At 34.6% G+C, this 26523-nt stretch overlaps 1 protein-coding gene across 1 annotated transcript in view; it reads left to right on the forward strand.

The window, feature by feature from the left end:
• The window catches only part of Tmem232 (transmembrane protein 232), a gene marked incomplete at its 5' end in the record, with an annotated part of 194411 nt that overhangs the window by 66649 nt on the left and 101239 nt on the right, over positions 1 to 26523 (forward strand). Inside the window, 2 exons of the mRNA XM_090332206.1 lie at positions 9407 to 9585; positions 25053 to 25300. Coding sequence (XP_090188332.1) covers positions 9407 to 9585; positions 25053 to 25300 — 427 coding nt within the window. The remainder of the gene's footprint in view (positions 1 to 9406; positions 9586 to 25052; positions 25301 to 26523) is intronic.

Below are 26523 nucleotides of genomic sequence, written 5' to 3' on the forward strand. Positions count from 1 at the left end.
TGGATTTAGTATGCCCTAATTTCTGGATGGTTGGGTAAATGCCAAGTAGTGGAATTGCTGGGTCATAGGGGAGCTCTATGTTTAGCCTTTGAGTCACTGCCATACTGCTTTCCATAGTGGTTGAACGAGTTTGCACTCCCACCAACAGTGTAGTAATGATCCCTCCATATTTCCTATCAGTCATTCATTCTTTAGTTAGTACTCATTACATTTTTCTTATGGGGGGGGGCTGGGAAAAAAACCTGGAAGAAAACAAAGGAAGAGGTGACACTGTTCCAAAACAAACATACTCATTACCTGATATATGTAGCTGTAACTGCTCTATACCTCACCTTTACAATAATGATAAAAAAACAAAAGGAAAGTATTTTAGAAAAAGACATTGCCAGATACACTGCATTGTTTGGCATCTCCACAGGTGTGAAACATAGCCTAGGTGCATGGCTGTAGGGAGAGGTAGGTGCTGTAGAAAGACACCAGAGGGCAACAGTAAACAGTTGATGGACATCTGATGAAGTTCAGATATTACTGAACTTTAGATTTGAGAAAGAAACAATGGACCCTACCTAACACTAGGCTCTCATCAGAAGGGCACAGAAAGTAGAAAATGTCCCACAGCAGGGCTTTGTGCAAGGGAGAACGGAAGTCCCCATGAGTTCTGTTGACGTCTGTCACTGCAAAATTACAGATTAATATGAGAAATCTGTAATCTGGGCAGCAAGGGGCCCTCTTGCATTTCCTAGCTTGCTCTGTGGTGCTATGGTGGGGAGCTATCTTAGGAAAGGTTCTTATATATCAAACATTTCAGTTTAAGAGAGTAGAAACTCCAGCATTTTCTTATCTCTAAACCCCTAAGACTGCCCATCTCCATAGGGAAAGAGAGCAGCCATAGTTTGGGCCATGACATAGGTTAACGTGGTGTGGAATTGCAAAGGAAGACAGAAGAGATTGTGAAGAAAGAGCAGCAGCCTAGCCTCTGGAAAGACTAGACCAGCTATGTGTAAATATGAGCAGAGGTCTGAGAGAGAGAACAGTGCAGCAGGGCATGTGGGATGGACCATTTAGTGTCCCCAAAGGACAACTTGCTTTGTCTGTTTGCCCCATTTGTAAGAGCCTCAGAGTGCCTTGGTAGACACACAGCTGCTACACTGGTATTTCTGACGCACACTGGCAGAGGGAATGTTTCTGAAGAATACCATCAGAAGGTATGTGTGTTTGCAGCAGGCTACAAAATCAATATATTAAAATCTGTAGATATCAGATAAATATGGTATTTTGGGAAATTCTTCTCTCCCAAGAGGCCTTTTGCCCAAGGGCAGGGATTATGAGTCAAGGATTCTTTTCCCTTTTCTACTAGTCATGTTGTGGCTAGACTCATACTTGCCACTGTGCCAGATGCCTTTAAAAAAACTATTGCCAGTGTTTCACCTAATAGAGATTATTCCTTTAAAAATTTTGGAGTATCTGGGGCGAGGAGTTTGGCCTAGTGCTTGACTAGCATGCGTGAAGCTCTGGGTTCCATTCCTTGGTACCACATACACAGAAAAAGTCAGAAGTGATGCTGTGGCTCAAGTGGTAAAGTGCTAGCCTTGAGAAAGCTCAAGATAGAGCTCCAGTCCTGAGTTCAAGCCAGGACTTCCCCCCAAAAATTTTTTTTGGAGTATCCATGGAGCGAGGGAGGGGGTCCAGTGTTTTCTTTCCTGGCTATCCTGCCAATGTCAGCAATCTTTCACATTCTCAAAAGTATCTCAAAGTAGCTACTTTTGGGGAGCAATAATAAAAGTCATAAACAGGATGATCGATGAATGATTTAATTAAGAATACAAGGCAAAACCTGGTACTAAGGGAGGCAATTATAGGCAAAGAAATGTCCACAGGACTAGACATAGTGTTAGAAATTTTGGATACCAGAAACAAAACATAAAGTGACACAGCTGAGTTGTCATGTTCTGGATGACTTAGGCAGCTTTTCTATTAGAAAGACTCTCAGTGTCTTCAAGTTGGTGGGTTTTCAAAGAGGTTTTTCCTTTTTTGTTTGTTTTATTTGCACATTGCCTACTTACAAATATAAAATTATTATTTTCTTTTTTCCCAAGATAATCCTTGCTAAATTCTCTTCTTTTCTCCTTCATTTTGTCTCATAATAGAAATAAACTGTGGAAATTATTTATTGCCATTGAAATAATCCATATCTCTTCATGGTATAAATTTAGAGAAACTGAAAATAAACTCAGGAATTAAAAGTCTGGTATTCCTTTAGCTTATTTATAAGAAACACAGTTGGTCCTAAAGAGAAAATGAGCTGCTTTCATTCTTGGTTCTGCTATAATTTCAGAAAATAATTATTTTTAATTAACAAATTTCCATAATTGACTGTTGCAAAAGATTATGAAATCTAAGTAAGGCAAATTCTCCCCAATCTTTAATTATTCATGAACATTTTGGCATCCTGTTTGGCATCCAATTTCAATCAGCTACCACATTCTGATAAAATACTCAGATGACTTTCTGTCTTTGATTTTCAATAATATCTGCAAAAATATGAGCAATTAATAATTCTCTGAGTTATTCTGTTGAAAATGTATGTAATATGTAGAGATTAAGTATGGTTATATATGTAAAATAACTTGTATTAACACTTACAAGGCTAGGTTTAGAATGGTGGAGTGGTTGCATAAAATGTATGCCACCTTGGTTTTGATTCAGGTTTCCATTTTTCTGTACTTCTCTCTATCGTTATATCCTCTGAAGCTTATGCATCTCGTATACCATGTCTTTTTATACCAATTTGATGGTATTCAGAGCCATTTTCCTTTCTATCATTGCAAATCTGAGGATCCCAGAGACACCTCTCCTGTTTGATAATTTAGTAGAAGTACCCACAAAATTGGCATAGCCCATCCTGAGTAGGAGTTATGAGTGTCAAAGAGGTTAGAACATACCAAATACAAGGCTTCCTATTGTTCTCTGCTAGTGGAGTTATGGAAAGAGCATTGTTTCTAGTAACTATGTGTGATGAGAGAGTAGAGAATTGACAAGTATGGAACCTTGCCAAAGCTCTGGAATCCATCATTTTATCTGAGACTCAATTACATATTTCTTTAACTATTTGCTGCATGGCTGACCCTAGATTTGGACCTTGCAGAGGCTAAGGTAATTCTATATGACCAAGCCACTGTGGCAAAATCACAGTTTCATTGCTGTCTAACATGGTTCGAAGATCCCAGGTAACAAAAGTATTTGTATTGGAAAAGACATTCCAAATCCTATGAAGTCATCTCTCAGAGGTAAGCAAAAGCAGAGGCCAAACATCTTCTTAAGAAATTCTTAAGGAATTCTTAATTCATTAATGGCTAATCCTTTAGGTCAGATATCCTAAATCCTAGCCATACTCATTTTGCTTCTAAGAACTAAGCATATCCCTATTTTCTTCTTTTTTAATTTAATATATTTTTATTATAATTAATAGAAGGGTTACATTATATTCACCAGATAGAAGGTGCATTACTTAACAAACATTGATACCCCTTCTCGTGTTTTTGTCCCCATTTCCTTCCTCCACCCCTCCCCTCATTTTGTTTTCCTCCCTTCCCTATCATATTTCAAATAAACAAATAAACATATATATAATGTATCAGATAACAAGGTAAGATACTGTAATAGTATGAGATAACCAAGGGACAGCCAAAAAGATGAGAGATAACATAGTACATTAAGAATAAATATCCCTATTTTCTTCTTTTTTCATATATTTTTTATTGTAATTAATAGAAGGGTTACATGATATTTGCCAGATAGATGGTGCACTAATTCCCATACTTTGATACCCTTTCACACGTCTTGGTCCCCATTTCTCTCCTCCACACCCCCACCCCTCATCTTGTTATCCCCCCTTCCCTATCCAATTTCAAATAACCAAGTACAAATACATCCAATATATCAGGTAACAAAGTGAGATATTGTAACAATAAGAGATAACCAAGGGACAGCAAAAGAGATGAGAGATAACATAGTACCTTAAGAACAACAATCATTCATTATATGGCTCATGTTTCTATATCCTAGAGATCCTTTCATTTAGCGTCCTACTATATGGCCTTTTGTATCAAGGTTTTGCTCTATTGCAAATCTCTGCTAGGAGAGCCCAAGGTTTCTACTGATTATGACAAATGAGGGAAACCATTGAGCCTAAGTATCTTTGAGTCTGGCTTACTTCATGTATTCTTATATAACCTAAACATTTTCAACTGAAAGTCAGAAGGATAAATAAAGTGGGTCAGATTCCCTCCTCATTCAAAAGTACCTAAAATACTTATTTCACAGGAGCATACATAAAGAATGAATATGTGTGGAGATATGTGCAACATGAAGATTATAAGTAATAAAACAGTATAATTTATGGGATAAAGACTATACCTGCTGAAATATGATGAAGAAGAAATAAGAGATTACCAAATACTTAATAAACATCCTGGGCTTTGAATTAGTAAAGTAATTTTTTATTAAGAATAAGATCTAAACTTATTCCCAGCTTAGAAATTGAGTGTGATCTTTCAGGCATAATTAATGGACATAATCTTTTCTGAGGATGCCCAGGTACGTCATACTCTATTCATCCTGACTTTTCTGCTCTTTCTCTTGACTTTCAAGCTATTCCTGGAACAAAGCCTTTGCATTTTCCCCTCTCTCTGGTGGAAGTATTTTTCTCCAGTTCCTTATACTGCTAATTCTTCCTTTTCCATTAAAACTTAGCTTGACTATCACTTCTTTCTGGAAACCTTATTCTCACTGTGTCTGTGGTAGTTTTCTTTTTGTGGTCATTGTTGGGGCATATTGCCACCTTTAGTTCTCATATACCCATTTTAACTGACATCATTTTATTTATTTACTTATTATATCTTTTGCTGTGAGAATTAAGTACTTTTAAGGCAGAAATACTCTTTTCTCCCATTGATATAGGGAAGAGTGTTTAGCACCCAGCATTCACTCAAAATGTTAAATACCCAACTGACTGGCTGGTTCTTATCCAGCCGTAAGCTTTTGCATTGATCTGGTTTCTTTCCCTCTGCATGACATTTCAGAAGACAGTGTTTTAAACCACATTGTTCATTCAAGTTACCTTTCAGTTAGATCTTGTGCAGTAGTAGATTATTGTGTAATAATCTATATATCCACAGTGGCAGTTAAAGGGTTCTAAGCAGTCCAAACACCCATAAAGCATTGCTACAAAGAAAGGATCATGATATTGTTTTTGAAATGTCAGGGTTTCTTAATGAATTCAAAGAATTTATTGTTTTGGTTCATCCTTCCACCCCCCCCCCCAACCTGTCTTGGGATGCTGTCTGCTTAGCTACAGACACAGAAACTGTTTCTCTCTGAGTATTTAAAGTGACATATTTGATAACTGCCAAAGGGTCACTGAAAACGGAACAGAAAGACAGCCTTATGCTGCAGCTTGGTCCCTGGACGAAGGCTCCCCTAGCAGCATGTTTCTCAGCAAATGTCTGGATACACAGATGAGAATGCAGGCTACTTTTATGACAGTTGCAACACACACCATCTGTCTTTTCTGAGGAGTTTTTTCTTCATTAACTGTCAATCCTTTAGATGTAATACATTCTCCTGCCAGTATTATTCACCAGCAAAACTTTACTGGAGTTTAAATTAACAGGTACAGAGATCACCTTAAAAGAAATTTCAGAAGGACTTGGGAATTGGAAAACACATTTACTAGCACATATTTTATAGATTTGCCATCAATTTTGTAGATTAATCATAAAATATTGTTCAACGTATAATTTGAAATATACATAGGAAGGTAGTTTGTCTGTACGTTCATCAATTATTCTTGTTAATGTAAAGAAGTTAGGATCTGTGTGTCATGTGCACACAGATAGCTCCAGCAACTCAGAAGACTTAGGAAAAAGGATCAAGAGTTTAAGGTCAGTCTCTGTGACTTAGTGAGGCTTGTCCTGAAGTTGTAAAAGGAATAGTAAGTGTTCTCAGTGGTGGAAGTACTTGTTGATCATGTATTAAAGCCTTAAGTTTAATATTTAACATCAGCACCCCAAAAGTTGGCAGCCTGTAAATGAATAATAAGTGAAATTTCACAGACATTTTATAGTATTATCAAAGCCTTTATCCCTATGAATCTTGATACTTTTGAAACTATTAATAAGTCAGAAATGCTCCTTATCCATAGTAAATTCGAACAACATCTTTGTGCTCAATATTCACAAAATACTAACGTTACTTTTGGTGTTCACTTTCATTTCAGTCCTGTTTAAACAAAACGTTACATGATACTAAAAAATCAGGCTTCATCTTCCTCATGCCGTATTTTCAACTAATATTGGCTGACTTTCTCCAAAACAACTTCCTTGAAATAATCTCTTTTTTTTTTGCCAGTGGTTTCACTATTGTTTCAGCCTGTTGTACTTCAAATGTCCTTTGTAGCCCTTCCCTCCTCCTCCAGTGGAGCTGAGAAGACTTATTAGATCTTCATGGCAACATAGGTTTGTCCTTTCCCCTCCAATCTCCAATCATGGTAAAGACGCAGACTGCCTCATAAAATCCCATCTAGGCTTCCCTGTTTATTTACAGAATAGACATAATATTACACTGAATAGACATAATGTGATGCATTTGTTCAAACATCTACCATTTCGTCTGACCCTATTCATTTCCTTTATTAACCTTACTCATTTTAACCTGAACTCTAACTCATTCAGGTTGAGATCGTTGTTACCCTCTCTCCTCTTTCTCTCCTTCTAATTATCTCTCTGCTAAGAGTCTTATTACTCTTCCAGTTAGCCTGATTTGCTAAGTACTATTCTGCTTTTTTCCCCCTTGAGACTTTTATGATTTAAGACTCTTGAGATAGTTGCTCACATTACCTTTTTCTCTTATTTAATATATTAAATATATATTATATACACACATATATAAAAATCATGTATGTTTTAGGTATTTTGCATCTCTTTATACCATTTTGCATTTAGGAGATACACTGTACAGCCCTAGAGGCTTCACAAAATTAAGTAGTGGAAAAGGTAAGTTCCAGGGCCAGAAGTGTGGCCTAATGGAAGTATGTTTGCCTAACATGCACAAAGCTCTGGGTTTGATTCCTTGGTACTACATACACAGAAAAAACTGAAGTCATGCTGTGGCTCAAGTGGTAGAGCACTACCTTTGAGAAAGCCCCTGACTGACAAAAAAAATGAAAGAAAAAAAAGAAAAGGTAAGTTCCTTCTGAAATGTGTTGGAGAAAGCCTATTCCTTACTTTTTTTAGCTTCTGGAGGTTCTCTGGTCTTTTTCATTCCTTGACATGCAAACTTTGCCTTCATCTTCATATGGAAGGACTGTTGTGAGGTCTAGATTTAGGGGACATAGAAGAAGCTGCTAATGTACTGTAATTGTTGACTTGCATTATAAGAAGATCAAATTATGGAAAGTTGGACAAACTAACTTTTCATATTTTCCTGTTTATTAGCATATATTAGCTAAACAAAATCTTTTCATTGTGATGTGCCTATACATTCATACAATGCACATTGATCATATTTATTACCTATGGATTTTCTAAAATGACATCAAGATTGAGTCTTGAATTTGTATTTCCTTTCGGCATAAGGGTGTTTAGCATTTCCTCATGTATTTAATAGCAATTTGCACTTATTTTGAAAGCTGCCTCTTCAGTGTGTTTTCTACATTTATTATTTATTCTTTTTGTAATTAAATTTTGTGCTTCTTATATATTCTGGGTAAAAATCCTTTGTCTGATGAGTGCCTACGAAAAATTATTTTTCCACCCTATAGTTTTGTAGTTTTTCTTCATTGAATTCAATATAATCCTTTCTGACAATGTTTTTCTATTGTTGCTGTTAAAGAGATACATTTATTATCTCACAGTCCTGTGGGTTAGAAGTCCCAAATCAAGTTGTTGGAAGAGTAGGTTACTCCTGAGATTTGCTGTAAAACCTGTTCTATGCCTTCTCTTAGCCTTTGGTAGTTTTTGTCCTTCATCATTCCCTGGCTTGTGAACTCTGCCTTAATCTTCACATGGTAGTCTCCCATGTACATGTCCACATTTCCCTTTTAATGAGTACAGCAGTCCTTCTCAGGGTCCCATGTACTCTCCTGTGTGATCCTGTCTTAGTAAATTACAACGCCAGTACTCCTTTTTTGAATTCTGAAGTTTCCTTCTTGACGTTTTTTAATGTTTTGTCTAGATGGTCTAGTCAATGGTGAGAGTGGGGTACTAAAGTCGGTAGTATTGTGTTTGAGTCTATCTGTGCCTTTATTTCCTACAATGATTGTTTCATAAGATGGGCTCCATCAGCATTCAGTATATATGTATGATAATAATGTAAAGCCATGATTGCATATTTATTCCAGAAAAGCATTGATGATTTCTACTGTTATGTGAGCATGCAATCACGGCTTTATGGTACTAATATGTTGAGTCACTAGGGTTGTGAAAAAAGTAAAGTATAGAATTTGGTGAGCACCTTCTATCTGGCAAATATCATGTAACCCTTTTATTAATTACAATAAAAATATAAAAAAAAGAATTTGATGAGCTTTATATATTTGATGAGCTTTATGTATTTGATGAGCTTCTATATTACTTTCTGAACTTCCTTTCCTTCTATTTTTCTTAGTAGCTTCATATAGAGCAGTGTTTTCATATTGACCTCGATTATCTTTTCTATGAGGATTATCTTATTTCATCTCCTAAATTTAGTTATCAGAATTATACTTTCCTGAATATTAATGCATACAAAGATGTCATACTTAGGTAAACACAAAATAGAAGTTGCTTCCACTTTTTTTGTAAGGGAAATAGATATTTAGGAGTAAAACTTGATCATATATATTTAAAATGCCAATTTTTGTATTACTTTTAGAAAAAAATGTATCAAGTTTCAATCGCCTTTTCATTACTATTTTTCTATTATAATTTGTTTATGTCCTTACTATTAAATTAAAATTTGTAGCTCATAATTATGTAAAAAATTGTCTGCCTTTTATATTGTTTAGGAGTTTTCCTTTAGAATGATGGGCCATGTTTTAAATATTAGTAGCTAGTGATTTTTCTCTTGTATCTCTGACTTCTTATGAAAAAATTTTTTCCTTGTAATCTAAATGTTGAGGTTGATTCAAACAAAATCCCTTCATATAAATTATCATTTGCACTTAGAGTGTGCTTTATGGTTTAACCATTCATGTAAGCTTAAGAATTTTATTAGAAGCAGGTTGTATATTCATGTGGTAGGCAATGTTAAGATAATCTTTTCAAATTAATGGAATTAAAGGGGCACATAGTTCACATGCTAGAATTTAATATTTTAAATATAATTATAGATTTTGGTAATAAGATGATGACTGTTCTTTTTTACATAGGTGATGAAGTAGTTTGGATTGGATACTATGGCTTAGTGTATAATCTGGTGAAAATGACCTGGGAACTTCAGGGTGACGAGGAACAGGAGGGATTTAGAAATATGATATGGAAAATACTACAAAAAACAAAGGAAAATGAAAAAGACACACGAATCCAAAGTGCAATAAACATTGCCCAGGTAAGTTGAGACTCAAGAAATTGTCACAGTTATCATTAGGAATCATGTTTGTCAATTCCCTATAAAAAGCAAATATTCAGTGAATATTGCCTTTTTTGGTATTTCTTTCTAATGTATATGTATTTTTTTTATCTTCTCTGTTTTTGGTACTTGGGATCAAGACCCCAGGATGTTGTACTTACTAAACAAGTGCTTTGCCACTTAGCCACATCCCAGACCAACTGTCCTATTTTTGTTGAAATATAAAGAGGACTGAGCTCAAGATGATAACATTACAGTTGACCTCCTAAACTCACATGAGAAATAGTACTAAATAAATGCAATAAACCTGAGGGAAAATATTTTTCAGCATGGAATGACTTACTTACAAAATTTAAATATAGTGGAAAATGGTGACTGAAATGGCTAGGTATACTAACTAGCCTGATATATGATATTGGGCCCTGGGTTCTTTTTCCCCTTTCAGAAATTTTTGTGAGGAAGATTGGTGAATAATAGATGCCTTCTACTTGAGGGCTGTTTCTAGGAGGGACAGTGGCTAAAATGCATGGAAGAGCTTTAACTCTTTCCTGCTAACAGCTGTCAAAAGAAGCTGGCTGTGGTTTTAAGATTTGGAGGACAGGAGAGATAAGAGCTTTTCTGTGGTTGGCCCTTTATGAGTTTGAGGAATCTAGGTCATTGAGTTTTTCATCATTCTCTAGTTGAGTGGATAAAAATACAAGAAAGAAGGCTGAACATCACCATATCATGATACTATACTAGAGAGAGGATAAAGTTGGCACAAACCTCAATGATCTCAATAAATATAGAAAATAAATGGGTTAAACAGGTAAAGGAAAAGTTACTTCCTTTCAGTCCCAGGATTTTTCCTCTTAGCCTGTTTGACAATTGCATTTATAAAACATGCCACTTCTAGATTGCAAGTTGAAGACATATAGAACATTATTTAGTTATTGAGAAAATACAAACATACTGCGATTGTAATATTGGACTAGCATACTAAATGGCTGTATGTATATACTCATTTAATGTCATTGACACATACATATCTATAGGGTAGCCTATGAAGGTTCCATATTTCATCCTTTTTTTCTTTAAATTATTTTCGTCAGTCCTGGGGCTTGAACTAAGGGCCTAAGCACTGTCCTTGGGCTTTCTCAAGGCTAGTGCTTTACCACTTGAGCCACAGCATCAGTTCCAGCTTTTTCTGTGTATGTGGTACTGAGAAATCGAATCCAGTGCTTTGTGCATTCTTGGCAGCCACTCTACCACGGGGCCATGCTCCCAGCCCTCTCTTTTTCTTTATATCTTATTTTGAAGGAAGTTGATTTGTTGTCATTCTAAGATATACTTTTGCAACTGAAATTTCTAGCTGTTCTTAGTAGCCACAATTTAATTATCTAAGTATTCTTAGTGACTAGTTCCTAGTATGTAGGAAGGCAATAAATGGCTCTACTCTACCCAATGCCCTACTAAAGCAAGTAAATGGGAAATTATTGACATGCTTTGTCTATATTCCAGAGTCTTTCAGGAAATGAAACTAAGCTTTTTCCATTTTAATCTTGGTATGATTTGGAGAAGTCTTACAAAAGAGCTTTTGAAAATCAAGCAGTCCATCATTTTCTCAATTCTAATTTTTTCCTTTGGAAGAAAACAGACAATCAAAGAGCTGCCCACTTGAGCTAAAGTGTTTTGAATTTTATTAACTTGCTTTTATGTGAGCCTGCTTAAGTTTCATCTTTAGTTTTGAATAGAGAACTCAAAAGGAGGAAAACAAAGAAAATTATTAGATCCATTGTACTGGATCTAACATTTGTAGTAGCATTTGTTTTATTCCATTATTCACTCATGAATAAACTAGTTGCTGAAATTAAAAATATGAGACTCAAATTTCTGGACAAGAGTTAACAGATATACAATGATAAGATGAATAAGATGAATTTATCTCATGGAGGTTTAGTCTTTTCACTTGGCTTTGTGATTTTTTTTCAGTATATTATTCACTGACCTTAAATCTATCTATTTTTACATGTCGTTTCAAATCTCAAATGGATGATACTGTTACTAAATAAGCCAACTCAAATTTGTTTTTTCCATAATTAGAATTCTATTTATATGCCTAATTCCAGAATCAATCATTAGGTATAAGATCTTCTTTTTTTGAGTTTTTAGTAAATATCTATAGATAATTGCATTTGAATTTCATAAGTCAATCAGATGTAGTAGTACATTTTAGATATTAGATGCAAATACCTCATTACTTAAGCAGTTATCCTTGAAAATAAAGGAATAAACAAAAGATCTACTTTATGTGCTTACTAGCTTTCAATGCTTTCTCACTAGTGTTTTCCTTCATTTTTAATAGTATATAGATGGGGAAGGCAAGTATTCCACAGTGAAAAAAATCTAAATTTGACATTTGTAAAAACATCTGTATTAATTTAGGTATAGTATGTGATAGAAGAAATAAACTTACATTAGATAGACTAAAAGACAACCCTTAACTGTCAAAATGAGCTAGTTAGAATCATTCGGATTACCAAATAATAGAATGTGATTTAGACATGAATGATAAAAAATATGACTTTGAAGTGCTATGTAGTTTACCTGTATTTTATTACCAAATATTAAGGTATTATCAGTATACAAAGCAATTATATATAAATTTTCACAAAAATAGTAATATAAAAACCATAGCAATATAAAACCGGGGGCCAGGAGTTTGGCCTAGTGGTAGAGTGCTTGCATATCATGCGTGAAGACCTGGGTTTGATTCCCCAGTGTTTATTGAAAACTATAGTAGGTTCATTCAACTTTGCTTCATTCTTTGTAATATGAAAATCCCAGATGAATCATTGCTATGCCTGGCCCAAATTGTCGTCCTATGTAACTATGAGTTAGTCAAAGCTTGTGTTAAGCTATTCAGTTCCAAGGTAATACTTGTATACAGTGAGAATTCTATGTTTTTGAGCTGTACATATGGAATTTAGTTTATGTTGAAAGTTTCTTTAAAGCCTAACTTTTAAAATCTCTCTTATTATGTATCATATGTTAAGCTCTTTTTCTTTTGCCCATTCTTGGGGCTTGAACTCGGGGCCTGAGCATTTTCCTTGGGCTTTCTCAAGGTTAGAGCTCTATCACTTGAGCCACTGCATCACTTCCACCTTTTTTTCAGAGTAGGTGTTACCAAGGAATGGAACCCAGGGCTTTGTGCATGCTAGGCAAGCACTCCATCACTAGGCCATGCTCCCGGGCTCCTGTTAAGCACTTTATGAGAATTTTTTATTCTCATAGAAGTATATTGTAAAAGATTATGATATTGACTTTGAAGATTTGGAAACTAAAAATTTAAGTGAAAATTGTTTTTTTTCTTTTTTTATTAAAGAATTTATTAACATTGATTTTTACATCATATCTCAAATGACGTGTTTAACAAACAAGCATTCAAGGAGGGAATCTCTATATGCAATCACTGGCACTTAGATTTTAGAACATAATTAAAATTAGACTGAGGGTTTGTATGTCATAGATACATATTAATCTATGTAATAAAACATTATGTCTATAGAGTCATAATCTTTCGTGTCTATGTAGTTGTGTTTATATTTCCAATACCATGCCCATAGCACTGGGTACACAAATATTGTTTGTTTGGATCTAATAGCCACATATTAAGGATACCATGTGCCTTTTGTTCCTTTGATCTTGACTTGTCTCATTCAACATGGTTTGCTCTAGATTCATCCACTTCTCTGCGAATGCCATTATTTTATCTTGTCTGTTGGCTATGTAGAATTCCATTGTATATATATATATATACCACATATTTTGTATCCATTCATCTTCAGTAGGGCATCTGGATTGTTTCTATCGCTTGGCTCTTGTGAATATCAAAATGAAGTAACTTAGCTAGTAAGTACTACCTAACTATGGCAGTAGTATTTACTTTGGCTAAATTCATTCTGCTAGAAGACAATAGTATTGCTTAAATTCAAACCATAGATGATAATTCTTCACAGTGGATATTTTTCTTTATTCTGACATCTTGAGTTGTTTGAATAAAATCTATAAGAAAGAAAAATGTGAACACTGGTGTTTCAAAGTAGAGTAAAAGTATCACTAGCCTTTATTAATACACCACTCAACCCATATGTGCTTCTGATTTTATATTATTCATTTGGTTCTTTGTTTACACTCTTCATTTATATTGCTACCAGACAGTTGGTATTCTGTCATGTTTAAAACTTTTCAAATGAGATGACAAAAACAGCACAAAATAAAAAAATAGGTGGTTCATGTTGGTATTATAATCAGTTACGAGAACATAAGAAAACCCAAAGTATAAACTGTTAGTATGTAAATATGGAACCAACCCAGATACTCCTCAGTTGAAGATTGGATCAACAAGATGTGGTATTTATACATAATGGAATTATATGCTGCCACCAGAAAAACGACATCCCCCCATTTTTTTTTTTTTGCCAGTCCTGGGCTTGAGCTCAGGGCCTAAGCACCGTCCTTGGACTTTCTCAAGGCTAGAGCTCTACCACTTGAGATTCAGCACCACTTCCGGCTTTTTTTTCTATGTATGTGGTACCAAGGAATCCAACCCGGGTCTTCAAGCATGCTAGGCAAGCACTTTAACCACTAGGCCAAATTCCCAGCCCACATCCCCCCATTTGTAAGGAAATGTGAAGACTTAGAAAAAATCATATTAAGTGAAGTAAGCCAGACCCAAAGCTACAGTATCTTACCTTGTTATCTGGTATATTGTATATATGTTTATTTGTTTATTTGAAATAAGATAGGGAAGGGGGAAAAACACGATGAAGGAAGGGGTGGGGGGAGGGAAATGGGGACAAAAACATGAGAAAGGATAGCAATGTTTGTGAAGTAATGCACCTTTTATCTGGCAAATATAATTAACCCTTCTATTAATTGCAATAAAAAATCCAAAAAAAAATCTGTTAGTCAAGCCAGGCGGTGGCTCATGCCTGTAATCCTAGCTACTCAGGGGGCTGAGATGAAGATCGTGTTTCAAAGCCAGCCCAGGCACTATAGACCATGAGACTCTTATCTCCAAATTAACCACTAGAAAACCGGAAGTGGCACTGTGGCTCCAGGGTTAGAGGGTAACCTTGAGCTGAAGAGCTCAGGGACAGTGCCCAGGCTGAGTGCAAGTCCCACTACCGACAAAACAAAACAAAACAAAACAAAACAAAAACGTGTCAGTCAAAAGTCTGGGCAGCACAGAGCCTACCTGGTATAGATTTTATATTTTCAAAGATTGCTGCACGGCCAGTCTCATTGGGGTTCTGAGATAACTCTGGTTAATTTGCATTTTCTCATCAATAAAAATATGATTGTCATTTCACCTTTTTCACTATTTGCACTTCCACTTTTGTGGCCTGGACATTCAAAGATCTTTCTTTTCTGTTAAGTTGACTGTCGTCTTGATTGTTAGGAGATCTCAGTAACTCTAGTTGTAACTTCTTATTTCCCCTGTGTTCCTTCAGAATTTTTTCAGTTTATTCATATACCCAAACATTTTGTTCTTTTATTTTTTTCTTCAATTTTTCTTTTTATATCCTTCTGTTTTGTAGCACTCTATTAATTTCTGGAAATATAAGATAGCACTGTGTATCTTCCCCATGTTTTGCTTTCCATTATCCTATGACTTACATTTTCCCCAGCTATATTGTGTATTGGTACTGGGGCTTGAATTCAGGGTCTCGTTCTCCTTTACGACTACCCCTCTACTACTTGAGCCATGCCTCCACTGGTCCTTTTAATGATTAATTGGAGGTTATAGTCTTTCAGATTTGTCTGCATAGGCTTGATTCAATATTTAATCCTCAATTCTCAGCCTTGTGATTTACAATTACAGGCATGAAACCACAGTGCCCAGTTTATATAATCTTGATTTTATTAAGATACAAACATGTAAAGGAAATAAATTACAAGTTTATAGCTCTGAGGTATCAAAAGCAGACATATAGCACCGAATATTTTAAACACATAGGATTCTTCCTTATGTATTCTAATCACTGTGTTCTTCTCCCTAAAATTAACAATATTTCCTGACATCTGACTGATATGTTTTGTTCATATAAGTGTACTAATATATCGTATAGTATTTGTCTGCCTTGTTGCAATTAATATGAAACTCGGGAGTTTCATCAATGATATATGAAATAATTTGACACATTCCATTTCATTTTATTAATATATCATAATTTTCAATTTTTGATTATGTGTTTTTAGAATCTCTGCCATTATTGCTGTCATACATAATCAACGTTCTTCAGGCTTACCATCTGAATATTTTTCTCCCCTTCAGCTTCTTAAATCTCTAGCTTCTGGGTGGGATTATTTTTTCTTAATATATGAGGACTATCCTTTCAAAGTATATTGTGATATCTTGCTGCTGGTGATTTTTGTCACTTTTGAATTTCAGTTATTCAATTTATGTTTTGTTGTTGCTGCTGCTGTTTTTGTTGGTCCTGGGCTTCAACTCAGGGCCAAAATGCTGTCCCTGATCTTTTGCTCAAGGATAGTACTGTATCAGTTGAGCCATAGTCCTGTGTTTGGCTTTTATACTAATTTATTGGAGATAAGAGTCTCATAGGGACTTTCCTGCCTGGACTGGTGATCCTCAGATCTCAGCCTCCTCAATACCTAGGATTACAGGTGTGAACCGCTGGTGCCTGGCTTCATTAGTTTTTAAGAATACTCTTATTGGTTCAGGCTTGGACATTGACAAAAATAACTTGTCCACTGACATAAGATACAAATTTAGGTGTCTAATTGCCCTGTTTATTCTCTTCCTAGCCAATATTTTTCCTTGTGTTAGACTTCGATCACAAAAGTTTCTCTGTTTACTACTAAATGACAGATGTCTAGAGTCAAATGGTGTGTTTAACTTATCTGTATGAGTTTACATGTAATATGTCTAGACTAACTCCATACCTCATTATTCATCAGAGTAAAGTAGCATGCCAAAGACACATGGTATTGAGCAGTTTTCCTCCTTCTCTTCCCTGTACTTATAACTATTTATCTGTCACTCTCAGGAGACTGTGTTATTTACGTTTTTTGAATTCCCCAGATAAAACTCCTCCCCACCCATGCCTCATTTCTCCAAGTGAAAAATATACATACTTACTACTTGCACAGCTGTCTTTTGGATGAGTTAATGTAATATACTTTTTTTTTGGTATTTTTGAGTTCTAGAACTAATTAAACCATCAAATGGAATAGATAGAAATATGATACATTGTTTTCAAAAGAATGATACATTTTTACCTGTAGGTATAATATTTTAGATCAGAATATTTTGCTCCAAACCCTAGATACATAAGGCCATATAGGATGAGGCTAAATGAAAGGACCTCCGGGATATGGAAACAAGAGCCATATAAGGTGTGATTGTTGTTCTTAATGTACTGTTATTTCTTATCTCTCTTGTTGTCCCTTGGTTATCTCATATTGTTATGGTATCTTACCATGTTATCTGATATATTGTATATATGTTTATATGTTTATTTGAAAAAGGATAGGAAAGGGGGAAAACAAGATGAGGGGAAAGGGTGGGGGAGGGAAATGGGGACAAAAACATGAGAAAGGATAGCAATGTTTGTGAAGTAATGCACCTTCTATCTGGTGAATATAATGTAACCCTTCTATTAATTACAGTAAAAATATATTAAAGAAAAAAGAATATTTTGCTCCATTAAAAGTTATATTTTCATTTCTAGATGCCAGATTACTTTGTACACATTATCTTTATAGTTTTAGTTCATTTTTGGTAAAATATCAGCATAAAAACAAACTTGAATGATGGACTGGCAATGTGGCTTAGTGGTAGAGTGCTTGCTTAGCATGCATGAAGCCCTGGGTTCCATTCCTCAGTACCACATAAACAGAAAAAGCCTGAGGTAGAGCTGTGGCTCCAGTGGTAGAGTGCTAGCTTTGAGGAAAAAGAAACTCTGAACAGTACCCAGGTCCTGAGTTCAAGACCCAGCTCAGGCACAAACAAAACAAAAACTGAAAGCTTATTTATTTTTTCTTTCTTTTGAATCTGTTATGATAATTCTTATTTGCAATGAGAAAACTACAAAAGATATTTATTCTTATACTTTCTGATATTTCTTTAATAATTGGTTTATTCCTAAATTCTGTGGGACCAACTCACATTATTGCTCTGTTGTACCTCTGAATAAGTTCTAACTGGTGAGAAGACATCTTTTACAAGTTGTTAAAAACTGTCAGTGTTTAGATGTTCCCTCACTAAATAACATGTGTTCAGTTAGGACACATGTCTTGTACCTTGGACAGTCTGGTCTGAAATAAAATAAAAAGTCCACTCTTACTTCAGTTATTACAAATGACAAGGGATGGCCTAGTGCTTGTGTATCATGCATGAAGACCCAGGTTTGATTCCTTGGTACCACATACATTGAAAAAGCTGGAAGTGGTGCTGTGGCTCAAATGGTAGGGTTCTGGCTTTGAGAAAACTCAAGGACAGTGCTCAGGCTCTGAGCTCAAGCCCAGGACTGGCAAAAAAAAAGAATATATGATTTTTTTATCAGTTTATAAAGTTTGAAGTTTGTAGAGGTTGGAGAAGAGGTGAGGTATTTAATAGAATATTTGAAATGAAAGCACTTTTGAAGAGATCCCTAAACACGAGTTCTTCCTGTGATGAATTTAATATAAACCCAACTGTTGCCTCATATTTGTGAAATAAAGAAAGAACTGGGGAAAACTCACAGTGGTATAATAAACAAATGTTAATTGATGAGCTTTGTTTGAAATACTTCCAGGGAGACTTGCAATGAGCAAGGTTTCTCTGTATAGGCAATTCAACAACATATGTTGGCACATCTAGAAAAAGTCATCATGGATAAGTGCTTTTTGCCATCTGGTATATGACCTAAAATAGCAAGAAACAGAAGACGTACAGTTAAAATGAATATTTGACTTTATTCAGAGTACCTTTGACACATCAGGTAAAGCACTTAGTAGTTAGCATTTCATGGTGAGATTGCTAAAATAAAATTTGTTTTTATTCGTAATGCTGTATCCATGCTTCTAATGTGCTCTATAGAACAGAAAATTAGAAAAAAGCCAACACAATTAGTCTGTATTTTCTCAGTGCCTGCCTCTCTCCTCCTTCACAGATGGTTTTAGTTTTAAAATAAATAGAACCCGAGTGTGACAAGGTACATATATTGTGGACAAATATGGCCCTTTAGACAATCATGGACCAAATACTAAGGTTCTATTGTTTTAAGAGGACAGAGATACTATTTGTAGTATTTACCATGTGCCAGACACTGTGTTGTCTCTAATATAAATATTTTCTCCAGACCTGGAGGGGTAAAAAAGAGGCTAACTACCTTGTGCAAGATCACCTAAGAATGAATGGGAAAATGTTGTTTCCATTGAAGACCTTTTAAATGCATTACAGCAAGCTTTCTTAAACCTTAATGTGCCTATAAGCAGAAGGCCTAAGATCCTCCATTTAAAGCCTGCTATAATTTACCTGATAAAATTTTAATCATAAGGAATGAACACTAGTACTGTTCTCCTTGAAGCAAATTATCTCTTGGATTTAATTATCTCTTAGATTCCTTAAGAAGAGGTAGAGACATCCTAAGAAAAGATAGAGACTGAGAGAAGGGGGAAAATACTGCAGATTTTTCTGCAGTGACTTGACATGTTATTTCTTCCTCCTTTTATTTCTCATGTCAAGAATGATATGAGTTAGCTCAAAATTTCCCTAATTAGCAGTGAAAAATTCAGGACTCTGCAAAAACTTTCTTCCTTTATTTTATATTGTTTCTATGTCCTAATTCCTGGGAGAATTTTTTCCTTGTGCTGATTGATATCTGTCTTCTTTCTGCCAATCTGTATTAATGTTGGAGTTTACCATGTTGTCTTTCATACAAAGGTAAAAGGTTAGCATCTGTTCCTGCCAGTGGTTAGGACATGTGAAAGAATTGTTTTTAAGAATATTACTTTTCCCGGAGTTAGACAAAATCATATTAAGTGAAGTAAGCCAAACTCAAAGTAACATAGGATCAATGGTTTCCCTCATTTGTCATAATCAGTAGAAACCTTGGGTTCTCCTAGCAGAGATTTACAATAGAGCAAAACCTAGATACATAAGGCCATATAGTATGACACTAAATGAAAGGACCTCCAGGATATAGAAACAAAAGCCATGTAATGAGTGATTGTTGTCCTTAATGTACTATGTTATCTCATCTCAATTGCTGTCCCTTGGTTATCTCATATTGTTACAGTATTTCACTTTGTTATCTGATATATTGGATAAATGTGTATTTGGTTATTTGAAATTGGATAGGGAAGGGGGGAAAACAAGATGAGGGGTGGGGGTGGGCAGGAAGGAAATGGGGACCAAGACATGAGAAAGGGTATCGATGTATGTGAAGTAATGTACCTTCTATCTGGTGAATATAATGTAACCCTTCTATTAATTACAATAAAAAATATATGAAAAAATGCGATTGCTTAAAATATAGAAATATGTTGCACATATCTCTACACATATTCATTCTTTATGTATGCTACTGTGAAACAAGTATTTTAGGTACTTTTGAATGAGGAGGGAATCTGACCCACTTTATTTATCCTTCTGACTTTCAGGTGAAAATGTTTAGATTATATAAGAAGAAAATAGGGATGTTTGTTCTTAATGTACTATGTTATCTCTCATCTTTTTGGCTGTCCCTTGGTTATCCCATATTGTTACAGTATTTTACCTTGTTATCTGATATATTGTATACATGTTTATTTGGTTACTTGAAATAGGATAGGGAAGGGGAAAACAAGATGAGGGGAGGGGTGGATGAAGGAAATGGGGACAAAAACACGAGAAGGGGTATCAATGTTTGTGAAGTAATGCACCTTCTATCTGGTGAATATATTGTAACCCTTGAATTAATTACAGTAAAATATATGAAAAAAACTAAATCTTAAAAAATATTAATTTTCCCATTTTAATACTTAATCTATAAAATTAAGTTATTAAAATTATCATTTGTTTCTTAACAAAAAATAAATGTCATGCTTTACTAATGCATAAAGAAATCTACACGAATCAATATGGATTACATAGTCATTCCTATAAAATAATAATAAAATTCATGATAAAATATAAATATTAGCCTATGCTGGTGGCTAACTCATGTAATTCTAGCTATTCAGGATACTAAAATCTGAATATTGTGCTTCAGAGCCAGCTGGAAAAGGAAAGGCAAGTCTGCAGACGCTAGAAACTAGAAATGGAACTGTGGCTCAAAGTGATAGGACACTGGCCTTTAGCAAAAATGGTCAGAGACAGTGCCCAGGCCCTGTGTTCAACTTTATAACTGACACATCCAAAGGAGTAAATTTGTAAGCAATGGTTACAGAATGAGTTTAAAATAATGTTCATTGGCAGACTAAATAATACAAAATTAATGAACTTATCATCAACTGTATGAAATGGTTCAATATTTTGTGTAAATCTGATCTTAAAATAATTTTATACATAGATGACATTTAAAAGTAGCATGTTAGTATTGTAGCATGTTAGAATAATAGTCACCAGAAAAGGAAGGTGACTATAGAAATATAACTAATGAGCTTACTTGATAATTTTTTATGAAAATAATCCTGTGACAAATTGTTCCGAGCATGGCAGCAATGATTCAAAGGTTAGGCATTAGTGTGTCATGCTAGGCAAGCCCTGAAAGCAGCCAGTGTCTGGTAAGCCCCTTAGTCTATGAGAGCAGTCATTCTGTGTGATCACAGGTAGCTTTCACTACAGTCTGAAAGGCAGACATTATCACCTTCAGAATATGAACACAAAGCAGACCTTCCACTGAAAACTGTTTCAGTTTTACTTCTACCAAATGGAAAAGCTAGACCTGATTGCAAATTTTTTATTCTGCAAAATTGATATTCCTACCAGACTATTTTTCTCCCAGAAAATAAATAGCAATAATTTGTAGATAAGGAAAATATTCCTCTGACTTTGATTTGAGACTCATTGTTGTAAGTCGAAGGTCTTAGACATCAATGGGGAATGGAAATTTACTTGGCCTTCCAACAAGGAAACCATAGTGAAAGCTGTGGGGGAAGATTTCATATTCCTGAGAGATCAATTATATAGATCTATAGCATGCATGTATGGCTTGAAGGAGAGTAAGGGGCAGTTATGTGAAACATGATAAAAAGAGCATCAAGATTCTCTGATACCAGGTGATGCCATCTATGATACCGACATAGTTTAAGATATTTATTCCTGTACCACACTCTTAGGGATTATATTTATTTCATTGTATTACATATGTGCTATACTTCGTTGAAAGATTTCAAAGTGATTTTCCTATCAAAAGTTAAGGGAAAGGAACTAGGTAGAAGATTCTGTACTTCTGTTATAACCATTTTATAGATGAAATTTCAGATTCAAACTCAAAACTGTAGTCAGAGACCCCATTAAAACAGCTTCAAATATTCCATCCATAATTTCTGCCTGAATAATATACAGTATAATATGCTCATTTGGAAATACTCTAAACATAATTGTTTACAGACTTCAACATCCAGGGAAAAAATAAATCAAAGTTATTTTAAAATTGGATACATTGCAGTGAAGACTAGTGATAAAGCTCTTATTTTTCTGAAAAAAAAAAAGCTAATATAAAATCAGCTTCTGGGGCCAGGAGTTTGGCCTAGTGGTAGAATGCTTGCCTAGCATGCACGAAGACCCGGGTTCGATTCCTCAGTACCACAGACATAGAAAAAAGCCAGAAGTGGTGCTGTGGCTCAAGTGGTAGAGCCCTAGCCTTGAGAAAATCCAGGGTCAGTGCTCAGGCCCTGAGCCCAAGCCCAGGACTGGCAAAAAAACAAAACAACAACAAAAAAAACAGGTTCTTATTTTTGATAGTATGCCTTTTTAATTGACAAATATGTGTATATGTACAAATGTATAACATATGTATATATAATAGACTCATCGAATCAAGGAAATTAAGGTATGCTTTACCACACACATGATTATCTTTTCATTACAGAACACTTAAAATACTCTCATCATTTTTCAAAAATATGTAAGTACTAAATACAGTCAGTATGCTCTAAGTCCTCTTGAGTTCATTCCTCCTATCCAACTCAGATTTTGTGTCTTTGACTAACATCTCCTCAGTCAATCATACATCCTTCATCCAGAAGTAACTGCCATTCTGCTTTCTTTTTTTTCTGTAGTTAGAATTTATTAGGTTCTAGATGCAATTGACATCATGCAATATTTGGGGGTTTTTGCCTGACATATTTCACTTAATATGCTCTAGGTTCATCCATGTTGTTTCAAAAAGCATGCTTTTCTTCTTTTTAAAGGATGAATAATATTCCATTTGTTATGTATCAAAATTTCTTTGTTCAGTCATATTTTTCATGGACACTATAGATTAAGACCATCACCATGGCTATTATATGAAGATATATCTCTTTGACATACGATTTTGTTTCCACTGGGTAACAACTAGAAGGAGAATTGCTGGGTTATTTTTCTAACTGATTGCCTGATTTTTACTTTATTCCTTTCAAATTTTTTTTTCTGTATGATATTTTCTTATTCTCTATAAATTTTATAGTAATTCATATTTGCTTACTTCTGTTATTTTCCTCAAGCTTTTTTATCACTTTTTATATTCAGTCATCATGAGACTATATTATACCTATTTTTCCAGTTGAATTTTGTCTAGATTATTAAATAATAAATATTACAACAGGAATTTAATTGAGCCAAGTGTGATCTGGGAATCAGACCACAGCTGAAGAAGTTAAATTGGATGTTCATATGCAGATCATTTCCCATTCCTCTTACATAAAATATAGATTTTATGTAAGAGGATTTACAGGTATCTAAGGTGAATCCTGAATGCTTAGTTATGAGCTACATGAAGACAATAATACTCAATGAAATACTTACACATTTAAATGTAAATAGGCAGCATCCAGCTCAAATTACAACAAAAGTTCCATGTGTGAAAATATAGTGAACATGAAGAAATCAAAGCATATGACATTTTACTTATATCTTCTTTCATTATTATTGATTTTAGAAAAACAAAATACTCTTCAAGCCATTCCAAAAAATGTAATAAAAAATCAGTCTTGGATGTTATTAAACATAAAAAGGAAATTTATGCTTTCTTGAATCAATTTTACTTAAATACTCCGTAAATTTTGTGTTCCTTTTTCCTGCTGCTAGAGAATACTCACTTTTATCAAAAGCTACATATATAATTTTCATGATTTCTTGTCAGTTAAAAATAAACTTTCAAAGGATGAAAATCTTACTCCTGAAAGGTTTTAAATTCTAGTGACACATTGAGTACTTGTCCTATAAAAATTTTGTTCCAGGCCGGGAGTTTGGCCTAGTGGTAGAGTGCTTGCCTAACAAGCACGAAGCCTGGGGTTCGATTCCTCGGTACCACATACATAGAAAAAGCCAGAAGTGGTGCTGAGGCTCAAATGGGTGGGGTTCTAGCCTTGAGAAAAAAAAAAATCCAAGGACAGTGCTCAGGTCTTGAGTTCAAGCCCCAGGACTGGTGGAAAAATATGTTCAATAAATAATGCCCTGTTTAATCCCTGTGCTAGTGGCTAACACCTATAATCCTAGCTACCCTAGGAGGCTGAGATCTGAGGATCATAATTCAAAGCCAGCCCAGGAAGGAAAGTCTGTGAGACTTTTATCTTCAATTGTCCACCAAAAAATCAGAAGTTGCTCTGTGTCTTAAAGTGATAGAGTGCTAGCTGTGAGCAAAAATAGCTCAGGGATAGTCCCCATAAGTTCAAGCTCCACAACTCACAAGTTTTCTTTTCAATACAAACTTAGCTGTTTGCTGAAAAATGCAAAATCTGATTCAATAAAATATATATTACCTTTACTGGTTACCTGATATCTCAAGTAATTTTTAATGTTTATGAAATTATTATGAAGCAAATATATGAAATTTAAAATGCAAATTTCTCATTACCTTTTCAAAAATCCAAGACTAGATATTCTCTAATATTTGTTTATCTTATTGAAATCTCTTAGAATGATTTTTAAAATTTGGTGTTATTTTTTATTTATTATTTTATTTTGCATGTGTGCTGTTTGTTGGCCTTGAATTCAGAGCCTGGGTACTATCCCTGAGCTTTTCAGCTCTAGGATAGTGCTGTCCCACTTGAGCCACAGCTCTACTTCCAGTTTATTTTTTTGGTTTAATTGGAGATATGAATTTCATAGAGAAGCTAGTGTTACAGGTAGGAGTCTCGACCTGTCTAAAAATTATTTTTATTTAGCAGAAAAAGTATAATATCAGTCAAGAAAACTGGCCATATAATTTTTTAATTAATAGAATTTAATTTATATAACTATTACAAGTTTTTCCTTTTTCTTTCTACAGGCTGAATTAAATGACCAGTCAGATCCTTTCACTAGATACAGCATGAAAGTTTCAGAAAGTACAGGGGAAGAAGTTTTTGCTAAATACATTGGATGGAGAATTGCCAACACACTTTCCAAACTATTTTTTCCTTCTCCTGATTATCACATCCCTCCTTTGAAGAAACCAGTCATAAAACGTCATCAAATGAAACCTCCAAGTAAAAAACAGGAGCCAATGAAAAACAAAGTTATACAGTTTTCAATGAGGTAAGTGAAGCATGGTTAGTTCTTCTTTCCTAATATATCTCGAATTTACAGAAATTATAATTTTATATTATTTAATTCCATTCATCTTCTTCAATTCAAATCTTAGTGTCACCACTTCCTAAATATTTTGCCACAAGCAAACCTTTGACCCTTGTTAGTTCCCTTCATATTTCTTTATATTTATACTAGGTGTTATATAATGCAAATTAAGGTAATTTTTTCATGAGATATATGTCTGAGTAAAAATGAAAATTCTAAGACTTCATTTTATGTGTGTATACAAACAATGTGTAAGTTTTAATGTGCATTAAATATTTCTTAGTGTTCAGAGAGGGAAGGTATGAGGATAATTATTCTATTCTATGTTCTTCAGGGACATTGACCTTGAACAGAGACATGTGAACAGCTTTCATATGCACTTATTCTACCATCATCTTTCTGATTCTTATTCTACTCAGCACATTTTAATACTTCCATACTATCATTCTTTTGTGTTGCTCTTGTTTTGTTTTGTGGTGCAGGAGTTTGAACTCAAGGTTTTGTGTTTGCTCAGTTTGCTTGGGCCACATTTCCAGTTCTGCTTTTGCTGGTTATTTTTGGAGATGGAGTATCTAAACTGTTCTGCTAAGATTCATCCTCCAGACATAAGCCCTCTGAGTAGCTAAGATTGGAGATACTAACAATATTTTGAAGTATTAAAACATAGATGAAGAATAAGTCTACTTAAATATTGTATGGTTCAGCTTTACATTTTTAGAACATCCAGTAAAGCTTTAGGGTTTGTTTACATACATACATACATACATACATATATATATATATATATATATATATATATATATATATGCCAGTCCTGGAGCTTGAACTCTGTGCCGAAGCACTGTCCTTGAGTCTTCTGAAGGCTAGTGCTCTACCACTTGAGCCACAGCACCAGTTCTGGCTTTTTCTATTATGTATGTGGTAATGTGGAATCATACCCGGGTCTTTATGAATGCTAGGCAATAACTCTTCCACTAGATTAAACTCCCGGTCATTCAGTAAAGCTTCAATCAATAACACAAGTTTTTTGTATCTTTTAAATCCATAAGTACAGAGTTGGTAATCTTCCTATTAATTTTGAAAAAAAACATAAAGTTAGGTCCTGTATTTTCAATAATTCATATGTGATAGGTTTGAAACTTCGTGGTACACTATAGTATGTGGTGGTTTTATTGATTGTATTT

Source organism: Megascapheus bottae, chromosome 4 (genome assembly GCF_031878675.1).
Source record: "Megascapheus bottae isolate mThoBot1 chromosome 4, mThoBot2.hap1, whole genome shotgun sequence".
NCBI classification, from domain to species: Eukaryota; Metazoa; Chordata; class Mammalia; order Rodentia; family Geomyidae; genus Megascapheus; species Megascapheus bottae.